Source organism: Chaetura pelagica, unplaced genomic scaffold (genome assembly GCF_000747805.2).
Source record: "Chaetura pelagica isolate M959 unplaced genomic scaffold, ChaPel_1.0 scaffold99, whole genome shotgun sequence".
NCBI classification, from domain to species: domain Eukaryota; kingdom Metazoa; phylum Chordata; class Aves; order Apodiformes; family Apodidae; genus Chaetura; species Chaetura pelagica.
Window position 1 is genome coordinate 2,096,819 of NW_009954539.1, and position 17,762 is coordinate 2,114,580.

The 17,762-nt window shown below is 42.5% G+C and overlaps 1 protein-coding gene across 1 annotated transcript in view; it reads left to right on the top strand.

Moving 5' to 3' along the window:
- RUNX2 (runt-related transcription factor 2) overlaps positions 1–17,762 on the top strand; it is an 81,135-nt gene that overhangs the window by 33,505 nt on the left and 29,868 nt on the right. Inside the window, exon 4 of the mRNA XM_010004912.1 lies at positions 11,517–11,690. Within this exon, the coding sequence (XP_010003214.1) occupies positions 11,517–11,690 (174 nt within the window). The remainder of the gene's footprint in view (positions 1–11,516; positions 11,691–17,762) is intronic.

Below are 17,762 nucleotides of genomic sequence, written 5' to 3' on the forward strand. Positions count from 1 at the left end.
TACTAAACAAACTTTACAACTGTCGGCAAAAGGGTCAGTCCCCTGCCAGAGCCCTTCAAAAAAATAGTAGATTTCTCTCAGCCATATGCAGTTGTGTCACTCACCTTCCTCTCCTCTGTTCCCCCTGGGGCTTTTGGTACGAGGCATCACTCCTGAGCAAGTTAAACACCCAGTTTAGGCACTGAATTAGCAACCTATGGAGTTTGCAAGGATGGGCTTGACTTTGGCCACTGACTTGCATCTCATGCTCTTGCAATGCTTGGCTGAATTTTGGGCATGATGCTGATGAACAGCCCTGGGGCTCAAGGGTTTTTGAATAGCACAGAGGGGTTAATACCAGCATTTTCAAAAGCTGGTTCCTTGTGGTCTGGAATACCTAAGCAGGCACAGCCTGTGTTTCATTGTGCCCTTTCATGGCAGTAGAAGATGCTGAACACTTTGCACCATCAGGCTCACAGTGAGCATGAACTGCCTGACTTGATATACTCATGTTAAAACTATTGTGTACGTGACTTAACCAAGCACAGACAATCACTCAGTCCTAGGACAGTAGGGCTAAAAGAAACCTCAGGCGACCTAGTCCATTTTTCCTCAGAGGAAGTATTATATATACTTAGATCATCTCTGACATCAGTCCAAATTCTTAAATCCTCCAGTGCTGTGCCTTCCACTTACTTACTAAGTCTGGGGTTTGTGTTTTTTCCTCTTATACTTAAAAAGGAGTTTGCTAATACCATACATTAATCTCTTAAGTCTCCTCTACCTCAAATGAAGCCAGCTTTTTCTTGTTCTGTTCTCAACTGACATAGAGATCAATTGATTACCATTTTTTAGAAAACATTTTACTCTTATCATGTCCTTTCCCGCTCATCTCTTTTCTAGACTAAACAAATGTATTTCCTTCAACTTTTCCATGTAGGTCATGCTTTCTAAATCCCTTATCTCTCCTGTTGCTCTTCTCTGGATTCTCTCTCATTTGTCTGTATCTTTCTTAGAGGGTGGTGTTCCAAACTGGATAAAGCAGTCCAGCTGATGTCTCACCACTTATGGGCAGAGCATAAGAGTTACCTTCTATGTCTTCTATACAACACAACTATTCATCTTTCCCAAAGCTGCATTTACTTCATTTTTTTTAAAGACAGAATCCTATTATTGACTCACATTCAATTTGTAACTCCCTGCTAGCCCCAGATCTTCCTCTGCAGTGCTGCTGGCTAATCAGTTTGTTGTTGTGGTGCATTTGAGCATTTGATTTCTTCCTCCAAAGTGTAGTGCCATGCACTTAACTTACACTACATGCCTTTTTATGAATGATGGCAAATATCTCCAGTTTGCTAAGATGGTTTTGAATTCTGACCTTTCTCCAAAATGCAGAGGATTCCTCCCTATGGAATGTCATCTCAAGATTTTATAATTGTGCTTTGTATTTCATCACTCAAGTTATTAAAGCAAATAATAAATATTAATTGGCTGAAGCAAACTGATGCACAAAATACCTCCCATTTCAATATCACTAGTGATAGTCAGTGGACAACCTCATAACGCTAAACTCTTTTCCATGCATTCTATCTGCTCCAGTGTCTGTGTTTCAGCCGTTAAGTGGCACTGTCTTTCCTTCAAAGACTTGAAAGCAGAGGTTAATCCATCCCAGCTTACACCTGAGACAGAAATGTCTCTGCTGTCATTTGCAGGTAGAGGTAGAGCCTAACAAGGGGATAAAAATGGTAACTCCCCTTCAGGGTTGCTGGCACAATGCTCAGGCCAATGTTTCTTCTCTTAAGCCCTGCTGTGTTTTTTATGTGCCGCTTAAGGCTGTCCATCTTCAAAACTTGAGTGTCCTGTAGGTGCTTGTGGAACTCTTTTGATTACCCAGAAAGTGGAACACCTTCTGCAGTGTGAAAGTTGCCTCAATAAACCCACTTACTGCCAGGAGCACAAGTCTTTTTTTTTTTTTTTACACGCTTGAGTGTGTAAATAAGAGCAAAAAGCATAATTTTTACTGGGGAAACCGCCAATTCTTTGTACCTTTCAGGAGGAAGAAATGGAGACATCCATCAAACTGTCATTACAAATTTGATGCCACAAACCTGAGCTCATGGAGCCACCAGGAATCTGTAAAAGTTTTAAAGGATAAGCCTGGTTTTGACATCCAAAATAAAAAATCTTTATAGATTTTTGTGGAAAACACTGACGGGCCAGCAGCCGAATGACATTTCTCAACAGTCAGACAGACTCCACTCAAACTGAATAGATGTCCAATTTTACAAGGACAGGTTAATTACTTTCTATTCTATGCCCAGGAACAAGTAATACTTGGCTTGTTTTACCTACTGAGTAGGAAAAGATGTTTGAGGGTAGGTTTTTTTTCTGAAGCTGCTGCATCCTGGCTTCTGCCTCCATATAGCCTGCGTGTAGGTGCCCTTTATATAACAATAACTTGATACTAATCAAAATACTTGGCGCTGCAAGCAGGGGAGTGGAATGCAGTAAGAACACTTTAGCAGGTCTAAGGGTGAGTAAACTCCAGTAGTTTTGGAAGGACAGGGTAGGGTTTCTAGCATACATCTCTCCCTTACTTGGCATTTGCAGACAATAAGAACACAAGGATTAACATAGTAGACTCCGTTTATTACACTTGGGTGGATAAAGCAATTATCTGTCTATCACAGCTGTAGTAAATTGTGCAATGGCATTAACATGGGTGGATACATGGATAAATGCTACTCTGCCACAGAGGGTGCTGATACACAAGATAATCCTTCAAGTAGAACTTGTAAAGACTGTTTTCTTTTGGAGTTTATATTGTGTTTGCCCCCACCAGTGTGGATTGAAATCACATCTATTTAATTTTTAACCACGTTTTCAGATTTCTTTAGCCATCTGAATTGTATTAGTGAGGTTATTTTAGAAATACACCACTTCAATCAAGTTTAAACAGTCTGTTTAAAACCTGCTGCATGGATATAAACACAGTAGTCTTCCAAAGCAGCAAAACAATCTGTTGAAAGATACAGTGCAAACACGCACACATCCATCTATTACTGCTTGACTGTTGTTTCTTCCATGCCTGAATTCCCGCGGTAACCGCAGCGCTCGGCCTGCGAGACGCTCCCGGTTCTGGGGGTGTAAAACAAAACCGAAAATGAAAACGCACCTTGTGGATGTCAAGAGAGCAGCGAAGCATCAGAGAGGTCTTAGACTAGATTCGAACAAAGTGCCTTAAATCTGCTTTGATGGCTGTGTTTATATCACCTCACCGCCCCCCCCACCCCTCCCCTCACCCCTTTTAGTTCTTTTAAAGTAATCAGGTTTCGCAAGCTGAGAAAACCATCCCCTCCTGCCAGCTGGAGGGAGGCCAGTTCGAGGAGATACTTGATTTTTTTTTGCTTCCCCCCCACCCCGTTGCTTTTTGCTACAATCTTTACTGCCAGTCACTGCAGCAAAGCAGCTGAAGTTGGCAGGCTCTTTATAAGACAGCAACCTTTGGGGGCAAAAAAAACCCCCCTATTTCTTGAAAAGATTGCTGGGTTAGGATGAGGATGATAAAGTCAGAATGAGGAGCTCTTGCGCTTCGGCGGGAGAGCCCTTGCTCTCCCTCTTCCCCCCCTTCTGCTAAAAAAAGGGGGAGGAGAAGAGGGAGAGCGTAACAGATATCGGCATGCAAAGGGAATTAAGGCAGGGACTGAGACTTGCGTGACAGTCTCTGTTTATATGAGTTGTCTTTCATGTCTCCAAGCGGCGATGCCAGCAGTGTTTAGCGGGTTCCCTGGCACACGTGTGCACACAGATTCCTTTATGTTTGTGAAGGATGGATAAAGGTGAACGTGGCACAAGGGGGTCCCACCTGCTCCCACCCCGCCCCAGCTGGTTTGTGCTGATGTTGAAACAGGGGGTTGCTCAGCTTTTCAGAACAAGCTGCAAGATCCAAATCAGAATTCAAATGCTTTTCAAAAAGGAAAGAGAAAGAAACAAACCCATGCCATTACGGTTAGGGAAGACCTTGCTTCTTTACTGGTGGGCTGAGGCAGTAGAGGGGCAGAGCAGAGAACAGCATGGATCCTGCAATGCTGGAATGAGTTGAAGGGTGGGAGGGAACCGGTGCAAAAGCAATCCCACTTGAGCCCCTTCCTGCTCGGCTTGTTCTTTTTCTCAGAGTGCTGTTTTGGTTTCATTCGTTTAATCTTCCGGTTTTGCTGCTTTAACACAACGTTCCCTGTGCAGGCTTCCTGGCCAGCCCAGCCCCTGCCACGTGCCCCCAGTCAGTCCCTTGTCTGATGGAGGAGCCCTGCTCTGAGCAGGCATTTCCCACTTCCCTACATCGAAAAATTTTGGGAGCCAGAGGCTCCTTTGCAGCTGTTGCAGTTTGCTGAAAACCCTCGACCTCTGGGTCTGTCTTTCAGCTGGATGTGTGCCTTTCACAGCCCCCAGCTGAATTTAAAAGGCAGTGATAGCACTTTATATCCTCAAAGGCTTTGCAGTGGTTGAGTTAGAGTCATTCCCGAAGGCGCAAAGGGACACAGGTTACACACCCAGATTATTTCCCCTCATCCTTCTTGCTCCTTCCTCCCTTCTGCCTGCTGGAAGCTCTGTCCCATGCTGGTGGCAGTGAGAGGAGCTGAGCTGACATTTACATTTGCTTCTGGTAAGTCAGTGGAGAGATGACCATCAACACCAGAGATGTGCCAGGGGCTTGACCTCTACAATGACGTTCAAACCTGCCCTTGCCTCTGCTCACCCTGGGCTGAGCCACAGCTCCAGGAAAACAGTAGCACAACTGGTTCCCCTTGGGAGCTGGATCTGGCCATTTTGGAGCCGCACCAGTACTCCACAGACCTTCAGGAGAGCAAGGGTCAAGGAGGAGGAGCTCAGTGGGCTTTTGGCAGTGGACGACATTAGATCTGTTTTGTGGGAACTGAGCCCATCCACAGGATATGTTCCTCTGTGTTTATTTACTTCAATTTCTCTGCAATAGTTTCAGGTACAGGGCTTACCTGCTGTGGATAAAAAATGTCTTTTTTAAGAATAAAAAGGGACAGAGTCTTGCTTTCTACCTGCGTCTGCGTGACTCCTGTTGACACTAATAGGGCTCTGTGTACAGTCAGGAGAATAAGCTCTTCAGTCTAATGCAAACTGGTGCCTTCAGCTATTTAAAAAACAAACTCTTTTTTTTTTTTTTTTTTTCTCCAGTGATTGAATTAACTGCTGTTACTCCACCTATGTAGCTCCTTGTTTTATGAGCTATAAGAACCTTTCCTATGCACAGCCTATGGCCTAATTATGTAATTTTGTCTCTTGGGTGGATTATATTTTTCTTCTCATAATTGTGTCTTTACCCAAGAGACTGGAAGGGTTCCAAGCTTTCTCCTTTCCTTGGTAAAAATTGTTTGGGTCTTTTGTGTTTTGGTTTGGTTGCAGGTTTTTTGTGATTGGACGTGTTCAGTAGGACTGGGTGAGGGGACGCAGCTCTGAAGTGACAGTTTGTCACAAGACAAGGGACACAAGAGGGACCCTTGTGACTTGCTTCAGAGATTGATTATTTTCCTTGCAAAGAGCTGATTTATGTCTTCTGGGCTTTTGCTGATTTGTCACTCTCTTATTTTTACCTCAAGTGCGTAGATTGACACTACTTTGGAAAGGCATCCTGCTGCAATGATGTCTTGTCTGAAATTTGTAGAACAATGTGTACTTTTGCTTTGTGCTGAATGGTCAGCATTATTCAGTCCCTGCACAACAGCTGCTAAGAAGCCTTAGGCTCAGATCTGAAATCCTTTGCCATGGCTCCCTTGACTTCAAGCCTGTAGCTGAGTTCACTGTCAAGCCCATATCAGTATCTTCCAGTTACATCTGATCTATAGGACCAAATGGGATGAAGTGCAGAAAGACATCTGAAGAAAACTTGAGAATTTATGATGAAACTCGGACAACATGTAACGTATATTTTTTTTGTGGAGTGAAATTATGTTCTACAGTGTGTGCACAGAACTATGTGCTAGTGTGAAGAGAGAAATAATCAGAGTGCTTACCTCAAAGATACATAATGTTAGGAAAAGATGTGCCCATTCTTTTCCTTTTTAAAGCACTTCACCTTTGGAGAATCGTGGGAGTAATAAAAACTTGGCTTTCTGTTGTCCTTCTCTTGAAGTCAGGGAAACCTTGCAGTGTACAGGCTATAAATTCATAATTGTAAATTATGAATCTATGTAATTGTAAACGGGGTGATTCTTCTTTCTTCTATCCCTTAGCCTGAAGGGAAATCCCTTTTCCATTAAAGTTTTCTGCTTTTTCAATCTCAGCACCAAACACAGAACCATAGAAAGCCTCAGTTACTGGCCCAGGAGTTCAAAGAATCATTATTTTGTTTGCTCTTCTCAGCTGTAGTCACTCCATGGAGTGACTCTCCGAACTTTACTAGTGAATGCTGAGTATACTCGTGACATACAGCAAAGAGAAACTATGGTGGTATATCATGTTGGATCATCACCCTCCATTCTGCCTGGGATGTCCCAGCAAATGTGTCTCCAGCAGGTGAAAGCCCAGGTTCTTAGTTTTATGATCTTTCTGCCTTCCCTTGGCTCTTTTATGGAGACACCTGACTCCCACGATGCTTCTTGTTGTTAAGACAAAAGTAAAAAAAGTAGAACTGGGCAATGACTGAAAATAGCTAACTCAATTGAGAGTGATAAAAGCATCTGTTGAAAATCTGGCAACCAGATCTCCTTGGTACCAGAAAAAAACAACAACACACATACACAAAACTGGTGGGTGGTGTACATGGTACAAAGAAAGGGAGTCCCTGAGTGTGAGCATCTGGCAAGGCCACGTGTAGCATAATCTGATTAGTCTTCAGTTCCACACCCACAAGTTGAAAGATAAAAACACACACCCCTCCTCCCTGAGGAGGTAAAAATCTTCAAGCATCAACACCACATTTACATTCTGCAAGTCAGCCTCTTCTATGGCCCGATTTACATCTTGACTTCTCCAGCAGGGCGGTGGAAGTTCAGTAATGAGAGACGAGCTCACGTCCCATTCCAGTTACCACATCCAGCAGACTCAAGATTGCCTTGCTTTGATCTGGGAGGCATTCCTTCGTTTAGTTTAAACTGAAATGATTAAGCTGGAGATGAAGCCTTCCTCACATCTTCTGCCATGCCTGGGATGTGATAATTGAGCAGTAGCTTCTATGGGCCATTTTAGCATGTTCTGAGGCCCTCCTGGATTGGTGAACTGAAGCAGCAGTGCAGGCACCTTCCGACAGTGGCAGTTTGCACTGACTTTATTGGACTCTTTCAGTGCCATTTTCTGTTTTGATCCATGCAAAATCACCAAAATTGGTACTGGGGTGTATTACTGGCAATGCTTTCCATCTCCAGAAACTAATAATCAGGTTAGCACTTGGCTCGAGGTAGCTGAGTAGCAGTGAGAGACCAGAATATTACTCATCAATTTGGCATGAATAATGGATTTTTTGTATCTATCATATTTTGTACTATGACAACAGACAAATCAGAACAGCTTGTATAGATTTTGTCTATTAACTTTCAGTTTTTCTCATCTCTTTCCTGTCTTCTTACCTGTGACCTGATCTATTCAAATGGCCACTGGATCCCATTCTTACTCAGTAACTCATGGCACAGCCTCAATCTTTTTCATTTGACTGCATTTTATATCCAAGGTTGCCTGTGTCCATAACCATTTTGTCCCCCTGCAAGCCAAATTCTGTTCCACAAAATAATCTTTGTAGCAGAGCAACCAGCACTAAATGCAGTGTTGCAGGCACGGGATAACTGCAACACTACTTTATCCTATTCTTTATGTAGCTTTTATATTGCTTTTTAATGTACTTACTGCTGCAGCAGATCACAGATTCTCCCTGAGCTATCCACACTTGCTACCCTAATCTTTTTTCCTGAAATAGTGTTACACCTCATGACTGAGACCAAGGAATACAGCTTTTCTTAGCACACTCCCCTGGGACCGGGAATTTCGCTGTCAACGGACACATATATCAATGAGAGATGAAAAGCAGCTTGTGGAATGAGTTTTAAACATGTATCACATATTTCATTGCTGCTGCTTATATGCTACTCACAAGGGCTTTTTAGAGTGTTTTCAGCCCATACCTCATGGCTTCTCTGTACTTAATAGGATTTTTTTCTTCTGCAGAGGCATCAGGGCAAGAGATTTATTTAAGTTGCCTACACTTTTGTGTGAGCACCTCCTCTATATGAAGGTTTTGTTTGGTTTCCTGCTCACTTGCAATGTGAGCACGTCTTAGCTTATATCAAAGCAGAGTAACCCTTAACGTGCAAAGCTGTAATGTAATCCCATCTCACTGGGACATTTCACTGGGGGAGTGTGGCTCCTGTGGATCTCTTTGTCACAACATGACTCCGTGTTACAACCCTACCTTTAAAATGTCCAGAAGGGGAAGACAAGTCTGCCTTTAGCCCCTTACTGCTTTCTGGGGACTTGCAGTTCCATTGACGCCTGGGGTCTTCCAGATGGGCATATAGCTCTCTTTTCCCTACTTTTTTAAATTTTATTTTATTTGGGGGGTGGAAACACCCAAATCCACACATCTCTAGATCATTTAATTTCAACCAGATCTGGGAGTCTTTCTTATTTCTTTTTTCCTCCTCTTTTCCTCTTTTTTTCCCCCCTTTTTTCCTTCTATCCCCCCTGTGCCTACACTAAAATGCACTGGTAACATACTAAATTTTGTCTTTCTGTGATGGACCTTGTTCATTATAATAATGCTAATAACACATATAATTAAATACAAGCTCTTTTCTTAACAAAGCTATGCATGGGCAAGCAGATCATGATGAAGACAAAGCAGGGGTTTATCTGGCACAGGTTGGGGCAGGAGTCGTGACCTATGTAACAAGTGTTCATTGAGTTATCTGAAGACAGTTAAAATAGCTTGTGCACTGGTTTGTTAGTGATTCTTTAGCAAAGAGGGCCCTGTGTGAACATAGCACAGAATTTCTCTACAAAAATTCAAAATAAAATTCACTTTGGGGTGAGTGGGTTCATTTCCAGATAGTCAGCCCTGGCGTGTGAGGACAGAGATGGGCTAATCATCTTTGCCTTATTTTGAGTCCTTTTGATTTTGCTGAAATGTGATTAGGAATGAGAAAAGGGGAGGGCTAGGAGATGCCTTTAAAAAACAGAGAGGAAATTATGACTGGCAAAGGGAAAAGAAAATACATTAAAACTGCGGAGGAAAAGAAGATGCAGAGGGAGAAATCCCAAGAGAAAACTGACTGCGTGTATGTGTAAGTTGTTTCTTCAGATTTAGCAGCACCCGGCTTGTACAAGTTGTAATTTAGAGAGATTGGAAAGATAGGGCTAAAGACTACCAGGTTAGATGTTATCCTGTTAATAAAGGTGCCATTATGGACCTACTACAAGCCCACCAAAATTGTTCCCCATTTAAAGTGATTGATACCTCCTGATGAGAGGAGTAGCCAGCCATGTCAGCTCTAACCCAGAGTAGCACCTTCTCCTTCAGCAAAAAGCTCCTGCCTACCCTGTGCTCTTAGACTGAGTCATCCTGGGGGAGAAATATCACACTTCAAAGAACAAAATAATGGGTCAACTAATTAATTTTTTAAAACTGCTAGAGAAGTTTCTCCAAAAAATGCCATCCATTTTTTTCTCATCTCCCAACCTGAATTCTGCACTTCTCTACCATGATTTCTCTGAATATAGTTTGGAATTAGCTATCTAGTACTGACATGGCTTTCCCTATATGCTCAAATAGGCACCATGATCCCAGTTAGATGATGTGGACCCATGTGCTTCAGTCCTGTGGTGAGAGTAAAAGGCATTTTTTTCAAGAGTGGGAGTCTGACAGTTCAGTCTCAAAATTCAGTGCCCTCCTTTACGCTTTTAAAATAAATTAACCAGTGACAGAATTGGTTCTCTGGCCCTAAGATGGATGGGACAATCTGACTGTGTCTGCAAAGCTGTACTCTCATAGCCTCCAGACAGATGGCTGTGTTCACATTGCTGAGGGACAACACAGATTATCTCAAGGCACTAGGGATCATCTGAAAGGGTTCAAGCCTAAACCTGACCAGGGACCTTTCTCATTGTCAAAAGTGTTTAAACATCCTGCTCAGTTATTGCTTGTGTGTGTGCCCCAGCACTGCTTAAAGGGATGGAGGCAGACGTGGTTCTGGGTTGCAACCAGGGGGTCTGGGCCCCCCTTTCAGCTCTGTCAGAGACCTTTTGTGTGACCTTCGTTGGTAACTTAGGCTAAGATTCATTCCATTTAGTGTTGACTAATGGTGACAGTGTCTAATTAAACTAGTCATGTGTGCTCCCTCTCTGATCAGAGAAGGAAGAGAAAGCAAATTCAGAAGGTGAATCATCCCGTTTTAAGACTGGTGTCAGAGACAAATTAGATTAATTGCCCTCTGGAAGTAGCTATTTCTTTCCATTAACTGCAGAGGAAGTCTACATTAGAAGAGTTTAGACTAGATGCCTGATTTATGAATGGCTAAAGTTAAGTAAAATTAGTCCTAACCTTAATTCCTGTGCATGCCTGTTTCTCCATATGTTGAATGATAGAAATAACACCTTCTGTGCCTGACATTCAAAGGTGCCGTTGCATGAGGGGTATCCTGTAACTACTTTGGAAAGAAATTAAACCTAGGATTAAAAATACAAAAATCAGAGAAGTAAAACTTTTACTCTTGAAACATCTCAATGACAATATGAGAGGTATCAGTTGGGCCATCCTGTTGCTTTTGCCATTTTTCCCCTCTACATTTTGACAACTAGGCACCCACAAATTACTTTTCCCACTGCCACAAGGGCTATTAGCCTGCTTCTGGGGAGAGAAGGAGGAGCACTGAGGAAGGCTGACCATGAAAAGGAGTGTAGGACCCAGTCTTGGCCAGCAGCTTTGAACATTTTCCTTGTGCTACTGCTCTTCTCGAATGACAGTGACTGTTTACTTTTTGGAAAATCTCCAGAGGAATGAAAGCTAATGACTAACTGTGACAGAGTTAAAGAATAAAAAAAAAAAAAAAAAAAAAAAAGAGGAGAAAAAGTGCTTGAATTTTTTTAGCAAAAGTCCTCAACATATAAACCAAGCATCGAATAATTGTCCCACTTGATAGCTTGTACTTACACATGGGGCTTGGTATTTGAAAAGAAAGTTTGCACCTTTAGCTACCTGGTGTCGTTAAAGCAGTTGGGGAAAAAAAGGTAAAAAAAGACCTTGTGTGGGTGTCTTCATAAGTGCTTATTTTGATCCAAACTGCAACACATTACACCTCAGTATGGGCACAGTTGTACTCGATAAGGCTTTCACCAGCACAGCCATGCCCAAACCACAAATCACCCCACTGATGTTGCTTATTTACGGGCGTAGCTGAGATACCTTTAAATCCAGTAAATCTAATACCAGGTCCTTAGAGGCCATTTTGGGGCTTTTTGGGGTGTGTTAAGTTACTAAATCTTGTTATTAACGCTTTTATTTTATGATTTGCTGTTTCCAGGGCACAGACAGAAGCTTGATGACTCTAAACCTAGTTTGTTCTCTGAACGCCTCAGTGATTTAGGGCGCATTCCTCATCCCAGTATGAGAGTAGGGGTCCCGACCCAGAGCCCACGGCCCTCTCTGAACTCTGCACCAAGTCCTTTTAATCCTCAAGGACAGAGTCAGATTACAGGTAAGAGACAGAACCATAGGTTTGACTTGCACAGGCAATGGTAGTAATTGCTTATGGGTATTTGTGTCTCAACTACAGTAAAAGAGGCTGTTACAGAGGGAGAGATGTTTTCCAAGCAAAGCTAGGTGGGAAGTGGATTGTTCTGTAGTGTTTGAAGCTGAAAATGTCTTTCTTTTTTAAAAATACCTTTTTGCTGTAAGTCCAAAATAGTCAGTCTGTGTAAATTAAGTAGGAATCTGGTGAAATTCTTAACTGCCATGTTGCTCTGCCTTGTCCTTCGTGTGTGCAATAGTACATAATAGAACAAGCCTTTTTATTCACCATTTTTATTTTGCACTGGTGTTGAGGGAAGCAGCCAGCATTGAATGCTCTTTCTCTCAGATTAATAATACAGTCCTCTCACGTGGTGGTTTCCTTCTAGCACCAGAGCTGACCACTGTTACAATAAACGAACAGGGTTATGGAGAAATCTCCAAAGATTGCTTGTGAGGGTTGTATGCAACATTTATGATTGCATGCTGAGAGACAGATTTCATTGTGCTGCAAGAAATCATAAAGTACCATGTGTCACAGATTATAAAACTGAAATAAGATGTTTAACTGCAGCTGTGCCAGGAGCTTGCAACAAACAGTGAAGCCTACAAAATAAACCCATTTTGTCATTTTTCTAAATTCAGAGCAAGTTACTTTTTTCAAAAGAGTGTCAAAACAACCTGTACCTAATTTTGGCCATTTCAACATTCAAAACTTGAGCTGATTTGTTTGTGTCTATCCAGGATGTGAAGAGGTGTTGCCCCTGACCAATTCACTTGCTAGAACTGTTGGAAAACCTCGCCTAGATTCAAGTCCATCAACAAAACTCTTGTCTCAATTTACTAGACCAGTTTAAAACTCAGTTTTGCTGCTATAGTTGCATCTATACCAGGAGACCTTTGCTACTTTTGTATACCAGTATTCCTTTACTGGTAAAGCACTCCTAGTATAGACATTAGTCTTTGAGTCAACCTAGGAAGATTTCTGGTTTCATGTTTCAAGTGGTTTTGACATGATACCAGCTGAAACTTAGTGGTTTTAACAAAGTGTTGTGGCTTTCTTTTTCTTCTTTTTTAAGTTCAACTGGTTTATTAATTTGCAGTAAGGAAGAGAAGTAAGTGGGTTAATTTGAACCCAAAGCACTCAGAGAACTGAAATGAAAAAATTGTTCCCATGAGTTGTGACAAAGTCCTCCCAGATCTAGAAGTCTAGCTTTAACTAAGGTAGAATGTTTATAATATACTAAATATGTCAATAGTACCCATTACAAGGTACCTGCTACTTGCCAGGTTCCCAGAGCAGAATTTTTGGGCCAGGCTTAGTGTTCTGTTTGTTGGACATGTGAAGTCAGGGCTTTTATGCATAGCATTTTTTGGGTAAGAACTGCCAAACTAAAGCCTAATATGTTTTCTAACCTACTGTCTTCTGTCTGGCGATATTTGGGGGCATAGTTCCCAAGAAAACATAGGGAAAATCTGGGGCTACGATCGGCTTTTTTCTTTTTCCTTGTGCCTCCATAGTTTACCTGTTGTGCAACACTATACCTAAGAAAGTTTGAGGGTGAAATTCTTCCTGACCCCATCTGGTGATCAGCTTATGCCCTGAAGCACGAGAACTGAGATCCCCTTGTAATTTCTTCCTCACTAAGTGTAACCTCATATGCTGCTCTCATTCACATAAATGCCTCCTGTAGAAAATGTTCTGCTGGGTTTGATTAATAGGGTACTTCTCTGCCTCATAATGAATCAGCAGCAACATTTACAGATCCGGGAGGTGAAAACTTCAGATGAGCTTTAAATAAGCCTGACTGGAAACAAAGCTGTGTGGCATTCGCGGTCTTCTCTGCAAATTGAGGAGTCAGCAGTTCTAAGCACCAGCTAAGTCTTCATCAAGAGAGGGAAGATGCGGTACTGGCAGGGCAGAGGGAAGGGAGCTGTACCAAGGAAGGCAGGCTGACTTCCCCATCTATAGTGGATTATGTGCTTTTCTTGCTCGTTACACTCACGGTCGTGGGATAATTTAGAAACACAAATTGCTCTTATTTCCCCCAAACCAATGAAGTTTTGGCTGTTTATAGAAGTTTTCAGTGAATAAGTGATCTGATACAGTATTTGCCATGTTATTCCTCAGTCATGTCTCCTCAATTTAAAGAAGTCAGACACCCAGCCCTCAAAGGCTACTCGTTAGCTTTCTGGTAGCCCTCCCATTTAATAAGGTGATTAGCTTGAGCATGTTATGTCGGTGTGAGCTCTCTGAATTGTTCTGCCTTCTCCACAAGGCTTTTTGGTGCTTTTCAGGATGTTGATTGTAATCTGTAAAGCTCTACGAGCTTTGATGTTCCACCAAAGTGCTGGGATGCTTTTTGCAGACAGTCCCTCTGAGTTCTTCTGGGATGAATGGATGCTTCTTGCCACACAAACTGTCCCAACGAGAGACAAAGTTGATGCTGCCGAGGAGGCACCTCTTTGACTGTGTATTAGGTGGCCATGGGAAATTGCTAAATGTCTGTCCTTTTGGTGTGGCAGTAGGGAGGGAGCTGTTTGGCTTGTCCATCTCTACCAGTTTCTTTGTTTTGCTGCAGTACTCTGTGGGAATACCACTGGCTTCTTCCCATGGTCACTGGGCTGGCACAGCTTGGATGTGTATTAAAGAGAGAACAGACCCTTGTTGGAAAAACAGGGATTTTTTCATTACCTTTATTGGAATTAACCAGGTGTTACCTTTGTTCCCTAATATTTTACCAAGAAAAAAATTAACAACAAATACTGGGTTCCTACAACAAAATCCATATTACTGCTAGTAATCATATAAACTGTTTTTGTTTCATTCCACTTCAGGTCTTGCATAGCTGTTGCATGATTAAAAAGAAATAATATTTAAAGCCTGGCTGGCCCACACCTGAGTCTGAAAGAACTCAGCACTTTGGGGTTCACTTCTATATTTCTTTTCACTGTCTAGGTTGTGTTTATTTTCTTTGAGTATCAGTACAGGTTTTACAAATCCCGGCACAGTCCAGAACCTACCAGAGGACCGTGCTGTGGCAGCACAAGGCACAGAGTTGCCCTTATTCAACATGGCATTTTAACTAGGATTCTACAAAAGCGACATCGAAGGGTCATTAAAAAACAAATCATCCAATAAGCAGATGCCTTTGCTGAGGCAATGCAGATTCAGTTTGAACCCTGCTTGCTGCCCATAAATCAAGAATCCTGTCTGTTCACATTTGGATACTGGTATATTTGCTTTTTAATGTTTTTTTTTCCCTTTCCCTAATGGCGCTCGCAGAACTCGGTCATGTATCCGATTACGTTCCCGTTCAGACACTGTTGCATCAGTGTTTCAGTATGAAATGAGGAAAACTGTTGTTTTTCTAAAACACAATTGGTAAAGATTAGCCAGGAAAAGCCACGGGCATAATGTGGTTGGCGAGAGGACCCCAGTGGCTGGGCTGTGGGGATGGTGGAGTGGGAATTAAGTGAGGTTTCATGCTCCATCACCACCGTGGCACCGTCTGATCTATAGGCAACCTGTGACTTTCATCACTGGAATAACAACACTCAAAAGCAGGTCCCGTGAAGTTTTGTTTTTCTTTTTTCCCTTTTCTTCTTCCCTTCCCCTTGCACTTTCAGGGATGTTATGCTTTCATTTCTCATCATTTTTTAGGGCTGTAGGAAGCAGATTTAAAGGCTTCACAGCTGACTCACCTGGAAGCTAATGGGGCAGCCCATCTCCATGGGCAGGCAGGCAGAGAGTGGTGTCAGGGGCAGCATAAACTGAGTCTGTTGGGAAAATCATGGACAGAAAACACCTTCAGCTCTCAGATGGAGGAGAGAATGGTACCAGCTGAGCCCTCCTTAATTCAGAATTTACAGGCAATGGCCTGGATGCTGCCCTTTTCCAGAGTCAGGCAGAAAGCTATCCGCATCACAGGATTGTTCTGGGCTCTGGATATGAATCTGTGCAGCATCTGCCTCAAAGATCAGTCTGTGTTCTCCCAGACCATCAGCTGCAGGACAGGTTTGAAACAGAAACTGTAGCTGTTACTACACCAGCATTATGCAAGTGCTCTGCCAAGGTTTGGTTTTACTTGGGACCAGCCACACTCCGAAGCACACACCAATTGGTAGCTGGTGCATGTCAACTGAGAGCGCATCAGGCAAAATAGATGGATGCCTGGAAAAGTTAACTTAGTAATAGCCTAATAGGGTGAAACATGTTTTCAGCCCATTAGGAAGTGGAATGAAAGCTACAACACTTAGCAGATGAGGTGATGGAGCTGGGATTTCTGCTGTCATGAATTCAAGGGTGGCTGCAGTCTTCTGTATTTTATGCAAATTAACACATCCTTCATGGGACTGGAAAGTTGCCATTGTGAACCTCTGCTTGGTAAAACTTGGGTCCCTCCTATTAAAGTGTTCATTCAGGTTCCCCTCCTCCCCTTTAAAATTTAGTTGCTCTGCTGGCTTGACTTGTTCAGTTTATGTTTTTTTTCTTTTAGAAATGTAAGTCTTGAGGGTGGGAGGAGAAATGGTTTTAGAGGTTCTTCAGGCCAAAACCTGTTCTCAATTACACTAGTGTCCATTGGGGTGTAACTCCATTGGATTTGATTTTATTGATTGAACTGGGCAATCCAGATTGAGCCCTGGGCTTTTAAATGTGCCTAAGAAGTAGTCAGAGAAAAGGAGGAGGCCACTTTTTTGTTGTTGTTTTGCTAGCGGGGTGGTGTTACAACAATAGTTGGGTTACTCATGCAGAAAGCCATCTTGGCTTTGTTAAGATCAGAAGTGAGGCTATTTGCTTTAAGTGTTTACCAAAGATAGCTCCAGACAGCTTGTTTTTTTGTATTGGCAGTAGTACTAATGCAATCAGCAGCAGGCAGTGCTAGAGCTAATGGCTGGATTTAAAAGGCAGTGGTTTTGCAAAGTCTGTGCATGCATGTGACATTGGGGTGATACAGACAGTACAGCGAGGAGCTGCCATCATGTTTTGCTCATGTAACCCAGCTTGGGAAATGGGAAATTGATTTTTTTTTTTCTACAGTAAAGCTATTTGTTTCATAATCCAGTGCCAAAGCAGTGGAAAAACTCGTTCTTCAGGGCTATTTACAGGTTTCTTTCTTCTCTCCATTGGCACTTCAGAACATTTCTGTTGAAGGAAGAGAAGTCACATTACTGGAGAGCCAATATCATTAGTGGGAGAATGGGTCACTGGGTTGCTTGGGTTCTTTTCATTCTTTTGTTTGTTTGTTTGCTTTATACAGTTCATCGAATCTTAGACTGATTTTTAAAACTACTTCTTGTCCATTGAGTATTGATGTCTGTTGTCCATTGATGCTGTCAACCACAGACCAGAAGGGTCAAGAACTGTGTATATTTCCCACTGACTATAAACATGGCAGTAAAACCTAGACACAAAATAATTTGCAGTACTCAGTTTTCCCCGCTCTGCTGAGGTTTACCTGGAATTGCAAAGAAGATGGAGCTGTTTGTCCATTAAATTAGACCTCGCCCTGCTGCAGCCAAGCTTTCTTCACAGAGCACGATATGGCCCATTGTGAATGAATCTGCTGAAAGCTGCACTTTTCTTCACACCCACACAGGAATAACAGAAATGTTTACAAAAGGAGGACTGCTCTTACTAATCACTCCAAAATTTTCAAGTGCAAATGCCAACTCAGAGTGGCCCTCTGCCTCCCTTGCTGTTGTTGAATGCCCTGCTAGCTCTTCCCCATGGTGGCTGTACAGGAAGGTGGGGGGCTTTCTCCCAAGCTTTTGCTGTGTTTTTATATTAGTGTTTTTCCTTGCTCTGGAAGGATTCCTTTAGGGAGTAATCCACATTCATTCTGCCTCAGAGCTCTGAGGTTTTTCATCTGTTCTGTGCTTTTCACAATTGGGAAGATGTGCTGTACCTGTGCTTTGGGTAATGGCCTGCAGAGTGGTTGCATGTGAGGGCTCCAGCCAGAGCAAACAGGGAAGCTGGTCTTTGGAGCAGCAGATCAATAAAACCTCTTACAGATCCACTCGTAGCTTCATCCCTGCT